This window comes from Simochromis diagramma, unplaced genomic scaffold (assembly GCF_900408965.1).
Source record: "Simochromis diagramma unplaced genomic scaffold, fSimDia1.1 OVJJ01000361.1, whole genome shotgun sequence".
NCBI classification, from domain to species: Eukaryota; Metazoa; Chordata; class Actinopteri; order Cichliformes; family Cichlidae; genus Simochromis; species Simochromis diagramma.
Genome location: NW_024386860.1, coordinates 14692118 through 14707143, shown reverse-complemented (window position 1 = coordinate 14707143; position 15026 = coordinate 14692118). Strand labels below are relative to the sequence as shown.

Genomic DNA, 15026 nt, shown 5'->3' with positions numbered 1-15026 from the left:
TAGTTAAGGCCACATCTGGATGAGGTATTACATTGGAAATAGAAAGCATGTCCCACTTGACAGCTAACGGTTTTGTCCTGCATCACCATGAATGAAAACCAACTCTGCATCTGGAAAACCTCATGACTTTCCAACAGAAAGACAAGCATGCTAGATGATTTTTAAGTCTTCCACGGACGTTCTATCGTTTCTCTGAGGTTGACCAAAAGGAGCAATAAGTGCTGCACCAGCTGTCTCGTTGTACAGGCGTAAACATGATAAAATACAACTGAAGCAATGCAGTGTAGCTAGGCAGAACTGTGAAAAGCAAAACAGCCTTTACGATACGCACTGCTTTGGTTGGTTTACATAATTTTCCTGGATTATAACCTACTTCTTAATGATTAGCACACTGTGAAAGCACACAGGACTGATCTGGAAACATCACTTGTCGTGTCTCTCAGCACTGAAAAGAAAAATTTGCACATCTAGGAAATTTAGGAAAAATGCACTGTGTTGCGAAAATAAGAGAAAAGGTCTGCCTGACCAGACAGGTAACAGTGATTTGTGCTGAAAAAACAATTACACTAATGAAAAGGCACGATTATGACTCACACAGCCACAGCAGCTGTTTTACAGGTACAAATCTAATCAAGTCTGAGCACAATGAGGCTGAGTGATTTGAGAAAAATGCCATTTCCAACTTTTCAGATATAGTGCACACATCATTAAATGTTATCTGGTCACTATTTCAAACAAGGAAAATGTACATAACCTATTTTTATTTATTTACTTTTTAAATCTGAACATTTAAATGTATTGAAAATAATCCGTTTTGGTCGAAAATAACCATTACATCCGAAGTGTGGGCCTTGAGGCAACATTTTGGCACTTATATTGGCACCATATAAATGAATCTGAACTGAAAGCCTTACACACAGTGTGCCTGCACAAATAAAAGTGAAATTCATAGACGGATGCAGAGTGGCTGCAGAATAACCAACTTAGAATAACATAGGATTGCTGGATAGCAATTGGCAGTAAAATAAACACTGGTGTTGCTGACTGTGCCGTATGAAAAGAGAAAATCTAAATAAAGAGTAAAGTATAAAGGGGTCTGTGCTGTTGTTTGAATTTGTATTCTTCACACAGTATCAGGGAAGGGTCTCATTAAACAACCATGCACATACATCCAGAGTCTTGCAACAGGTATGTCTGCTGCCACCACCTAACCATGATGTCACCATCAGAGAGTTAATCTGGAATTACACAAAGAGAAAGAAGACAAAGACAGTCTAAACCCACAGAAGACTTGCGGTGCTGCTTCAAAGGAAAAAGGATAGATGCTGATCTTTTGGGGTCTTTTTTGTCTTTATATGATGTTTATTCATCAATAACAGCTACTTGCAGCAGCACTTTTGAACTACTTTTAATCCTGCCTTTGTTTTTTGTCTTTTTTGTGTAATACATTCTTGTATTGACCATGAAATCATGCTTCATCATCACTGTAATATGAACATGCAAAACAAAAAAGCACATTGCTATTAAATATGAACAAGCTTAAAATATGTTATTGTATTTTGCATTTTTCAGTGTTTGGGCTCTGTATAGGTCCTGTTATACTCGACTATGTTATCACAAGTGTCAGCTTTTCCGCATATTGTGCAGGCCAATACACAGGAGTGCCCAAACCTACTTTCTTTGTAAGACTTTAAAAGTTTGGTAGTGATCAAACATTTATTTTGCAAAATTAGAAATTTTTGGGCAGCACAGATGGAGGACATTTTTCTAAAAAGTCCACCCCTTTTGTCCTCAGACACAGCAATCCAAAAATTACTGTCCGTTTCAATTTTACTTAGTACACGCACCAAATAAAAAATGCCTCTCCTCCTCTGATATTGTGTGTCTTTTGGGCTAATGGTTCCTGAACATACGTTTGCACACAGGGATCTTTGGCTTTTGTTAAAATTGCACTTGACATGACATTTTCAATCTGTGACAGCTGAGATAGGCTCCCCCCCGTGACCTTGATGTGGATAACCAGAAGAATTCAAATGGATGAGGTTCTATAATGAAAGTCTTCTTTTTGCTTCACAACTTTTCTTTATATCTATATGTAGGTGATAAATTGCTTCTAATCTCCTCAGTATCACAAAGTAATCTGTTCTGGAGAATGAATGACAAGCTGCTTGAATAAAATAACAATTTTAACTCATGACCCCAGAGATGTCAATGTGCAATGTCCCGGTATCTTTTAAGTAAGTCTCTGATCTGGATAATTCTGCTCTGAAGCATTCGACGCTTCCCTTTGCACACACTTGCCTTTATTCAATGCAGAGCCCAATGCTCTAACCAGTGATTGGACTAGAAAACTGACACTTTCTTTAAATGTCATGTGCTCATCCAGCCTTAAGACAACATATTTTTACTTCTAATCAGTATATGACAGCTCCATTGATCCAAGATTACAATGTACTCACTTCTCTCCAACTATTTCTTTTTTAGAATCTAAAACATACTATTTGTTTTTTTTAACTTCTATTTCCAGCACATTCCACAAAAATGTTCAGCATGAGCTGTCAGGTGCATCTAAGCCATTTGTTATGTCACACTCACATCCTGAGTAAGCACAATGTTGCTCATGTCAGCCCATGTTTTTTATAGATATGCCCATAAAAGTCTTTATAACAATATATCTTTTACAAAGAAACACCTTAAAGTCAGATATGATAATAAAAACTATGTTAATGATGTTGGCTAATAGTGCTAACATTAGCTTTACAAGCTAAAAAGATGAACAACTTAAAAGCCATAAAAATCTGAAGGTTTGTTTGTTTTTAGGGCTTAAAACATTAAAATGAAGTGGGAATGAAGTCTAATCAACGACTTTACCAACCCCTTTCTAACTAGTGATCCAAACACCTTGATACAGTCGATGTATATTCATTGACTGTATTCAAGCCAGTAAAAATCAATTCTGGGTTAAATAAATCAATAAATGATAAAAAATAAATAAATAAAATAATTTATGTTCCAGATATGGGGGTATAATGAGACACAAACAAAAAAAATAAATAAAAATGCAAAAATCAAGTAAAAAAAAAAGAAAGTTCACAAACTGTCCTTTGATTACAGTAAAAACATGAAAAACTAACATTTGTGGATAAACAAACATTTGTGGTTGCACAACAGCTGACAAGAAGAGACTACAGAGAGTCATCAGAACTGCAGAGAAGGTGATCGGCTGTCCACTCCCCTACCTGGACTTAATTGCCAGCTCAAGATGTCTCTCCAGAGCCAGGGCAATTATAAAGGACCACCTCCATCCTAACCACCACCTCTTCCACATCCTGCCCTCTGGAAAAAGGCTCAGATCCATCAGGTGCAAAACCAACAGACTAAAGAACAGCTTCTTCCCGTGGGCTGTCAGAACTCTTAATGCAAACTAAGAGTGTGTAAAGACTTCCCCAACACATCCACCCTGACACTGCTGTTGATCATCTATGTGCAATATCTCAGTCTTTCCATGTTCTGTGCAATATTTTTGGCTCATGTGCAATTATTTTGGTCCCAGTCTGTTTCAATGTTTCCTACACATACACCATGTATATAGTTCCACTCACATATATGTATACATATACACAGTTTTTTATTTTATTCTATTTATTTAATTATTTATTTATTTTCCGCCTTCGTTGTATATTGGTTTCTCTTCTTCTTACTTTAGCACCTTTGTGGTTCAGCTACCCAATTTCGCTGTGCAAGAAACTGCACAATGACAATAAAAAGCTCTCTCTAAGTCTCTAAACAGGTGAAGTTCAGGTTGGACCTGTAAGCAAACTAACACTTGGGAGTTTTCAAGAGCTGCATATTAAATCATATAAAAGTTAAATCATTGTGAAATAAAGCATCGGGTTGTCATAGCTAGAGCGGTTACATGTCTAGTCAAGCATCATAGTCCCTCTTCAGTTAAATGAATTATTCTCATTTTAATATTTATGTTATACATGATGCAAAGTGCTGCATATTTCAATGGCATTTTAAACATGATTTGACTGATGACTTATTAAACACAGAACATGTGTTATAGTTTGGGTTTTTTTTTTGTTTTTTTTTAGCTTTTTAAAAGCTCTTAAACTACACACAAACTATTTGTTTGGCCAGTATTTACAGTCATCCATTACAGTGTGCTCAGTTTAGAAACGTTTTTTTCTGTTGTTTAATCAACGAGTCACCACAAAGATAGAATCAAGATGGTTGCAGCACCTTGTCACCATAAGAAAGGATAGCACAGCTACATGGCACAGCTTGGTTTATATAACCAGAATATCCAGGTTTCTTTATCACAGAGTAAAACCCCGCTACCACTTATTGCTTTTTTGTCATATTTAATCAAACTGTGTAGACTTTCACCTTTATTTTCACACTTTTTTGAATAACATTTATTAGAAAAAAGTAAAGGAAAAAAGTTAAATTGCGGTGGAAAAAAGATTTCAATTTATATTCTAAGATAAACTCTCGGCACCACGGAAATGTCACAGTCTGAAATTAATAAACTGGATTATTGGATTTCCCCCCCCTAATTTTTCCTGATAAAACAACCTCGTTTCCAGTTTTCATCACTAAACTATTCATTTCTGACCAAAGGCTTTGATTTGAACACAAATTAAAGCCAAAGAGACTGATGAGACTGGCATAGATATCCAATAAGACAAAACACTGACATTATTTTTACTTTATCTCATTAGTTAGTCCATAACTTACATTTATTTTGTCTCTCATGGTGGCAAACAAGGAGTTAACAAGAAAGTGTGCACCTATAAATAAACATATGCAGCTGGTATTTTGAGAGGTGGGAGCAGAAAGTCAGACTGACCAAGTTTGCAGGTGTAGAGAAAATCTGTATCTTTATATCATAGTTTAATCTTTTGATGTTTGTTAAATATTCTAATAAATTATTAAATAAAAACGTGGCTGTTTGGGATAGGCTGTTGGTTTGTATTTTGGCTTTTTAGGGCTGCAAGTGAAAACCATTTAAACACAAAAGTAGAGCATAGAACAAAAACAACAACAACAAAAATCTGTGCAATGAGCCTCAAGGTTTAAACATTTTAAAACCCACGGGTACATTGTCCATGTGACAAAACATTCAAACAGCAACAACAGTGTTTGTCGACACCTGAAGGCGGCTGTCGTGCGTTTACCTGAAACCGGGACAGATTTTGGGGACCTCGCAGTCCCTCTCTTCTTCGAGCACCTCTGGACATTCCTGCCCTCCGTTGGATGGCATCTGGATGATAAGACGTTTCCTTGATTGCTTTTTCTTCACAGCAATACCAGCTGAAGGGACGCAGACAATTAATGAATTAAATTAAGAAATATGATGGAAAAGTGATGAGAAAAATGTCAAAATGATAAGCTGACTACTCTGTTAATAATCCTTGAAGAATGGACTTGGAGACTGCAACTGCCAATTCTAATTGGACAGCTAGCGTCAAAAGCGCACACTTGTGATTACTGGGGATATCAAGCCAACAACGATGATGCGGAAAAATCCCATTAGACCTTGGAACTGACTCAGATTAAATTTATGGTATTTACATGTGTGGCGATGCCCTCGAGTAGTTCATTAAGTTGAAACAAGCCTCTGGATAGCCCTATACCCTGCTTCAAACCTTTCTACGTGGGCGGCGTGTAATTCTCTGCACAAGGTTAAGATATCAACAGCATCAAATTAAAATGCACTGCCACCAGTAAAGCATGCTTAGACCGAAGAGATTTATGCCACCGTGTCACAGGAGGAGGTCATCAAAATACGGATGATAATGATTTTCAGTCGTAAATCAACTTAATGTTTTTGCCACCACTCAACAGCTTGGGCAATGGCCGCCTGGCGAAGGTGACCTCATCTGAAAACGTCTTCCTTTCACCGCTTCAAAACAACAACACCGGCCACTTGCTGGCCGGAGCAAGCGGACTTGCCAGGCCCACTAACGGAGGTCAGCCCAAATGTTGTCCTACATGCCAGTCTATCAAATTAATGATCTGTAAAGAGGCATGAGAGCATGTGTTTATGTGACAGTCATTGTCTTCAGCTCAGTGTAGGCCAACCCAACTCTAGAGTTGTTGCACTTAGTCAATTAAAATTAGCTTCTGTGTTTTCCATTTTGTTATCTTTTATTATTATGTTATTACCGGCATATTATTGTCACCTCTGTCAACTATGATTGGAAATATTGTGACGATCCTGAAACCACCAAGGCCTGACTGACTGAATAAAGTACTTTTTACAACGTAGAGGAGTTTGGCACAACTTCACCCAATTCCAAGAAAATCTAAAGAGGTCCAGCAACATTTTCAGTATAAAGAACAATTTAATGATTTGACCAGTTTATTTCGGCTTGCAGCCTTCATCAGGGCAAAACATGTTACAGGCCACATTTTAAAAAGCAAAAAAATTAAACAACCAATCACATACGTTCAATGTGCTCATCCACCAACCAGACACCAGCAAGGAGGCTAGGCCATGTGGTCATGTGGTATAAAGCCAGTCTTGGAGAGTGTCCACTATAAAAAATAAAACCTGGTACACACCCTGTTTAGCATTTAAACAGGACAAATCTAAATGAAGGGTAGTGTTTTAAGTTTTCCCCATCAATGTCATATACAACCAGTACAAGTGACACAAAAACAAAAAATAGAATGAAGAAAAGTAACATGTATGTAGATGCTTATAATTTAAAAGTACATCTAAGAAAATGTAAAAAAAAAAAACAAAATAAGAAAAAAAAACATGAGAATGAAATTAAGGATACATCATGAAAATACAATACCATAAATAAGCTGGTTTAATGGGAAAGTTGTCGGAGAGGACTTTACTTATTTAGACTTTATGTTCTTCTGCGTGTGCAAAGAAGCAGGGGAAGTTGTGCTGGAAACTTTGTTTCTTCAATACTCTTGAATTTTTTTAACAGCAGCAACAACAGTTGTCTCTGAGCATGAATCTTTGTTTTTTCCTTCATACCTGCATCACATGTAATTGGACACGTTGCCCAGTCACTGAATGGGGTCATGATACAGTCTTTCTTGCAGGGCAGCTGGCATGGTCTCATTGTGCTTGGGCGAGGACCGTCTGGACACCTAAGCAAAAACAAAATCTCTTTATACATTCATCAAAACACAAGAGCATGAAGTCTAAACCTAAAAAGATTTACTCCTAAGAAAATAGTAATTTTGATAAAACCAATGTATCTGACTAAATCTTTAATCTGTGGGTGCTGAGCAAGAACACTTCTTATGGGCTCTTTCTCTGCACTGGTTGTGTTACGTTGCCACAGCTCTGTACCAAACGGGCAGAGAAGCAGATGTCCATGTGGACCCTCACGCTCACCATCCAATGAAATTTATATCACTCAAACCTAAGCACACTCACAGACACAAAGAGTATAATCAAGGGCAGAATTTTTTTTATCATTTTAAACCATTGTTTTTCATTATTATCAAAAATCACAACATTTTATAGCAGAGGAATCCTTTAAATTCACTTAATGTGAATCCCTGTGAATAAAAGAAAAGAATTCATTTGCAGTAAGCATAGCAGAGCAGTGGTTCTCAAAGAAGGGTCTGGAAGCTTCTGGGAGACAACAGCCACAAGGTCCATAAAAATCATTTAGCTATAAATTATAAAATTGTACTCTATTATTTTAAAAAGGGTCACAAAGAATAAAGGAAGCACTCTTCAGTGAGGCAAATTTTAGTGTTCAAAAAGCTAAATCCAGGAAATATTGCTAAATGTCTCGAGTGTCAGCATAACCCAAGACAAACAACTAAGGCACTCTGTCTTCAAGTGGAATTGTATTTTTAGTTTGCTCTTTGATCATAGTAGAGAAAAAACACAAGGCAGATGACAGGTGCAAATCTACAGATGGGAGCAATTTATACCAAAACAAGCATACTGTGTCCTTTACTCCCACCCACGTTATCTTTGAGCCAACAGAAACTCTGCTTACACAAATCACATTAATGTGTCTCATTGTATTTAGAATGAAAAACTTCAGAATATCAATAGTTTCAGTGGTATCTTGCATTAAAAATTGTATCAGAAATAATATTTATAATTTTGAGAGATCTCTGGAAAATTGGATCCCCTGCAAAAAGTCATTGGCTACAGATAATTGAGTGTGCCTACTGTAGACATAAAGAGAACCGCAGGATGAAGATAAAACAATATACGAATGTTCATGAAGTCATCACACGATGGTCCCGTAAAAATATAAAAAGAATATTTCATTAGCACTGATATAAACATCATACTTTTGTCCAGTGTTTCATTTGGCTTTCTAATAAGGTTTCTTTTCAAAATAAAAGATCTTTAAAATATATTTTTATTGACTGCGTGCGTGATCACTGCTGCAAAACATGATGGTTTATTTAAGATATCAGAACTTGTAATGAGGGAAAAATTGAGCTGGGTAACATTTAGATCTTCATGGCTCTTTTAATCTTTTGGCGAAGCATTTTACAGATATCAAAGGAGTTGCCAAACATGTGTTTTTGTGATTTCTGGAATTGAATTTAACATATTTGCAGGCCTATAACCAAAAAAATATAGTGTGTAGATTTAGCTGTATTTTTCCCCCAACTTAAACCCACCCCCTATAGATTTTGGCATTTGTACCTAAAAAGACCAAGCTGACACTTAACCATGACAGTTAAAAATATGAACCATGCACTCACGCTTTAATAAATATCAACTGAGAGGCTTGATGCAGCAACCATCTGGGTAGTGCTTGAATACACAATGTAATTATTCTCGCCTCAATCTAGGGCAATAAAAACCTCTGTAATTACTTTCACTTTATGACTGATGTATGCCATCTGGATGACACATAGGAAAGGGATGGTTGTGTAACCCACCAGAGCATTGTTAGCATCACAGGAAATGTCTAAAAGCACTGTGTTTGTTTTACAGTAATATATCTCTGTGAGGAAACTTTAACTCACTGAGCTAAAGTCAGCCAACAGGCCTGAGGATAAAACTTCCAGTTTAAATGGATTCAGCTATCAGTGAGTAATAATCCTCGTGGTCAAGCCAAGGTTTTTCAAAACAGAGGTTATGTTTAATCTTCAGGTCCCCTGTGCATAAACGAGACAAAGATAAATAGGTCACGACAAACCTGCTGGAAGACATCTTATCTGATCCCTCGCTGCTCTTGCAGTTGGACGTTACGACTATGTTTCCTCATCACACTGCTGACTTCTGATCATCTGGGTCAGGTTTAACGCTCTTTTGAATTAGTGTTCTCCACTGGGTGTTTCATACTCGTTAGCATGGTGTTATCAGAGAAATGATAGGGAGCCTCCCTGGCAAAATGTAATATTGCAACAGCAACACAAGGAGAGATTTATTTTTAATACCAATAGACAGAGCTAAATCCCTCTTGAGCGGAACAAATCCTCGGTTGTCTTCATAAAAGTGAATGGTCCCCAGGAAAAAAACAGCTGTGGGGAGGATACATTTATGTCTTCTGCTTTTAACTGATGGCCGGGTCCATAAAGAAGGGAATAAACAGGTGTCTCTCTCGAGAACACTTCAACACGATGGGAAGCTGTTAAGAACTAGTGAACCTGCTACCGCAAAACAATCTCCACACTCGACCCCAGCATGAACAAGGGTTTTATCATTTTCTCAAGAGCCTGTAGGGATCAACACGTTCTCCATCAAGGGAGACCTGGCACAGAGAAGACAGACAGCATAAAGATATCTTCAAGATCTAAATAAAATCAAAGTGTATATAGAAACCAACACCAGCTTAATAACCAAGTACTAGATCTCAAACATGTACCAACCCAAATTAATCAATAAAATAAGTACTTCTTATTTGGTTAGGAGGAACTCACCAAAACAAAGTGCTGATTATGACACCATTAAACAAGTACTTAATGTGAAGGTGTGGAAACATTTCTCAAAAAGAAACAGGATGAAAAAGAGGAGCTGGGAAGGAAGAGGGCTGCAAAGAGGTGCTATGGAAGCTGCACCAACATCCTCCTTGAAGTTGATTTGGCAGCTAGCACTTTGTTGTGGATGGTCATAGTTTGCATGAAAGATGCTGACTTGTCTGCAAACACTGTTCAAAAGGTGCAACTTTTACTCTAGAATTACTCTAGAAACAGTCCCCATTTCTGGTTTGTGTTGTACTTTTTACAGTTTCTGTACTGCATGGTGAGTACAGACAGATAAGTGGATGTCTTCCATTCAAAGTGTGAGAAGCTGTGGCAAGTTTTTGCTAATTACCAAAGCAATTTCAAGGAGGTTTCAGGCAGCCCAAAAACTTCCTGCAACCATTTCCCAACTAACTGCTAGAGAAACATTATTCCTTACCAGAGGTAGAGGGTCGTTATTTGGGCTTGTGTGACTGCAGTCTTAAATAGCATTCCTCATTATGAAATTTGCCAATAGAAATGTTATGGAACTGATCAGTTGATCAGCTATTGGTTAGCTTGACTTTTGTGGCCTTCCTGAATTCAAGCTATGTTCAAACTAGACGCAATTTGCAGAAACATAGTGACCAGAGACCATAGAACAGCAATGATATTTTATGACTTCAAGCGACTATGGGAAAAATAACCACTGGCAATGGGAAGGGGGCGGGGGGAGGAGCAAGAAAATATTTTTCTCAATTTCCAGGCGAGTGGCTAAAGTGATTACCAATTAGAGAGAAGAATACTGTTGATTGATATGTGACCTGGGAGTAACTACATTACAGGGTCACCTAGGCAACTGGGGCCAGGGATGTTTGCAAGCAACCACCCGTCTTTTTCTAAGCAATTGGTGATGAGTGTACCACTTCCAGTGTGTATGCAGCTCAACAGTATGCATGAATTATTGGACTTCGTCTGTTTACTTATTGATTCCTTGAATATGTGTCAAAGACAACCCTTTCACTATCTCATTTGGGATTTCTTTAATACTGTGACACAAACGAGTCTTAAACAGACGAGATTAAACCTCTGACCTTGTTAAATTCTTCTCATACTCAAAAATGGTAAAAGTCCGAGCATGAATTATAGTTTAACCCTTTTGGGATGGTGAAATCTGAAAAAGCCATGATAGTTCTGTTTAGGTTAAATACTACAACTTAAATACAACTTCAGTTTTGCCTTCGATCGTGGAGAAAAACACTGTGAATACTAAGGGAGACCTTAGAGGACGAAACAACTCCTTTCTGAATTGCAGACTGCTTGCCTTTTCGATTTCACCTTTTCAGTGTTCCCTTTGGGTCTGAACACACAAACAAGCGAGCGTATGTTCTGTTGAAGGCGGCCTTTACCGGAACAACAATCTTGATTGGTGTTTCAAATGCCTCAAACAACTCGTGTTTACATTTTCCTCTAAGAATGAACTATGGCTGTTGTTTCTCAGAAGCAGGTGGAGTCTGTGATTAAAAAAACGTGCATTCACATCACATTTTGAGTCAACACTGAAGGCTTTTTCCAACCAAAACTATGATCTTTTCTAAACTATAACAAAGATGCCCTGCTTCCCCCAGCAAACAAAACCTAAACAAGCAATCACAGCTTCTTGTCAAAACTTGGACAGCACTGCAAACACAACACTCGCATAGAGTACCAGCTCAATTTATAGGACAAATCAGTAAAAGTTACTTTAATCATGTAAAGGCGTATATATGAATATTGTGGGACACATTTTTAGACCATTAGGTGGCTACAAAAGGCACATTGGAACATATAGGACGGACTTTTATCCTGCAGTTACACTTAACCTTTACAATAGTACCCAACTCCAGGTTGAAGTTAGTTCAGGAGATTTAGGCTCTAACTGTAGTTACTTACAAGGTATTACACAATCTTGTCTTCTTAAGTCTTAATCTTAAGGTAAGGTAGGTCCACTCGGCATTGCATTTGCATAAATAAGGATTCATCCTTAAGATAGAGAAAGGATGTATATAAATGAATTCAGGGAATGAGATTTAAGTTTGAATTTGGTTCATCTGGTTCTGCCAGATGTTTCCTTCTATTGAAAGCAAGTTTTTTCACCTAACGCTTGCTCCTAGTGGACTGTGTGATTGTTGTGGTTTTCTCTCTAATATTGTAGATTCCTTGACTCTCTGGTTTACATTACGTGCATTTTTGTGAGCTCTTGTCAGCAAACAGAACTGGTTTGCTTTCCATCTGTGAATAAAATGTTGAGCTCTATTATTTTTCAATTCAGTTTATCAATGCAGTAATCACAAGTGGCCTCACTGTGATGCAAGGTGAACTCCTAGACTGGTATAAAAGTGGGACTGTGTTTAGGTGTTTGGAGAATCTTAATAAGAATCAATGTCAAATGTCAGTGAAAGGTCACTTCTGATAGCCTCCATGTTTGAGATTTCAATTTGTGAATTTAGAATGACTGGGAGAACACATTTATCTTTTACAATAACATTTGCTCTACATAGCCCTGTGACAGACTGGCGACCTGTCCAGGGTGTACCCCGCCTCTCGCCCTACGACAGCTGGGATTGGCTCCAGCGCCCCCCGCGACCCTGAAAAGGAAAAGCGGTAGCGAATGGATGGATGGATTTGCTCTACATATAGGGCAATGAGTGGACTCATAGCATGTCTCTGTCTGCAGAGAAAACAAACCTGTGTGCCACCCACTCCCAATCCCCTCACTTATGTCTAATTATATTGTAGCCTCGCTAATGGCGGATATTATCCAAATTTAGACAATTAAAATTCAATTAAAATCCAGTTTCCAGGCAATGTTTGTTGGCAAAGCACAACACCAGCCAGAATACTTACAGCACTATGCCTGTCTGGGAGATTCACTCTGTGTGGGTGTGAAATCAAGCTATAATATTGTTATTTATGCATTTTTCTATCATGTATACATTTTATCATTCCAGTGTGTTTTCTTTCTTTTTTCTCCTGGTGTCATTGTTGTCTTTAATATTCAATTTATTTATCCTTGCTTGTCACGTTGATTTTATTGTCTGTTCAAGGAATAAAATTCTTATTTACTAGGTGCTTGGGGTATAATATCCCAGCCGCACAATTTCCTATTCTAGTCTTTCCTCTTTCTGTGTCTTCACTTGCGTATATCACTGGGGAAATGCTCTTCACTGAAATGAATCCAATAATAGCATCTGGTTTAAACTGACTTGCTGGTTCCAGTCAGTGTCACAAACTCATTATGATGTTTAAACGTAATGATTTGTAGTGAGCCGAAGACATGGCACTGGGAGCTTGTCCCAAAGCACGACATCAAGATGAGCAGCCAGGCTAATGCTCATGTTTTGCTTGCCGCTATTAACGCGATGAGTAATCTGTTCAGCGAGAGGCTGTTTTCAAAAAACGAGCAGATGGTTGAACAGGATGAAGATTCGAAGCAAAGAAATGTCAGTAGTTTTAAGTGTACGCACACAAAAACATGGTCTGGTGGGAAAAGATAAGGCCTAATTAATTTCATTCTCAAAACGATGGACAACAAAACAAGAACATCATTAGTTTAATTTAGCATAAAAGTATTGCAGTTCTTCAAGGACCCTTTCACTAGCATCTTATGGCCCTCCGTCTCAAGGGCTTTTAGCTATCTATCATAGTCAAAACCAGAGTAAACACAACCTCCGTTAGAAAACATGGCAGGAAGATGATTGACTGGGCTTAATACAGCTACTGTCCAACATCATAATCATGAATCATTCATTTTCACAAATTCCACAGCATCAATGTGATTATACAAACGCACAGTCGGTGTGTGTCAGCACACACTGTCAGAATCAATAAGCAGACGTTATTGTTTTTTCCCCCTCACACCACAACAGCTTTCTCAATAGGGATGATCGCAGCCCAAGCCCGAGGCACTGACATATTTGTCTCTGTTGTGTCTTTGGGCTTTGACAGTCACTGTGTATGTGTTGCTTGCGCATGTGCGACTGTGTGTACGAGGGTGACATGCACTCTGTGAGGTTCACTGCCTGAGACTGTGGGAGGAAGACAGCACAGATCTATCTGTGAATGAGACGGGGCACATCTGCATATGGAGGGTTCGGGCGGCCATGTTTGTTTGTTTTGCTGGGATCCCACGGGTGCACTGATCAAGAGTACCTGCCAGTTAGATTGTGCCAGATGAAGACATGTAGAGCAGGAAAAAACACAAACAACAGCAAAAAAAAAAAAAACATCTGTGTCTACTCACTCCTAGGAAAAAATGCCAGTGATGAAAACAAGGCCTGGAAACCAGAGCCGTCACAACATTCTGGACAAGGAAAAAGTGGTGTAAAATAACGTGCTTTTATAAAACAGTAAATTTAATCTCGAGGGGTTATTATACAATAACAAGGGCAGACTACAACCACGTGACAAGTTAAGGGAAAAATTGGATAAATAATTGGAAAAAAAGGAATGCAAATGGCTAAAGGCATGAGGGATAAAAAAAATCTTATGGTCTTTGAAATTTCATCACATCACAACTAGGGAAGGGTACCGGTATCCGGTGCCATTATGGCACCGGTTCTGACATAAACTGTAGTAACCAGACCGAAAAGCAGCGCACATTTCGGTGCTTTATTTCGGTGCTTTTTTTTTCCCCGAGATGTCATACACTTTGGATTCTAGCCAATCATTTTACCTTTCCGAGGATAGTAGGCGGGCCCAGGTATGTACGTTCCTTTAGAGCAGAGCTACTGATTAAAAACGCCCAAGGCGAAGCGGTCAAATTCTGGCTGTACTTCACAGCAAAAGATGCAAACTCAGCAGCCTGCAACACGTGCTTTAAGGTGATACTGTGCAAAGGAGGTAACACCTCGAATCTGATGAAACACCTGGCGACGTATAGCATTTTGTTAAAAGCCGAGAAATGCGCTGTATTTGATAGCTTGCTGTGAGACCTCATACCGAGCACATCTACTGCAGGTGGGTTGCCTGTTATCGGACCCGGAGTTAGCAACATCCCGCAAAAACACGAAGAGGAGAGTCCTGGCCCCTAGCCCTGCCAGTGTAGCAGAAATGATGACGGATGATGATGGCAGCAGCAGCTGTTC

General features: G+C 38.5%; 1 protein-coding gene across 1 annotated transcript in view; it reads right to left on the bottom strand.

The window, feature by feature from the left end:
* The window catches only part of LOC120732854 (thrombospondin type-1 domain-containing protein 7A), a 204628-nt gene that overhangs the window by 64930 nt on the left and 124672 nt on the right, over window positions 1-15026 (bottom strand). The window contains exons 11-12 of the mRNA XM_040030719.1: window positions 7004-7119; window positions 5184-5319 (exon numbers count right to left, since the gene is read on the bottom strand). Coding sequence (XP_039886653.1) covers window positions 5184-5319; window positions 7004-7119 — 252 coding nt within the window. The remainder of the gene's footprint in view (window positions 1-5183; window positions 5320-7003; window positions 7120-15026) is intronic.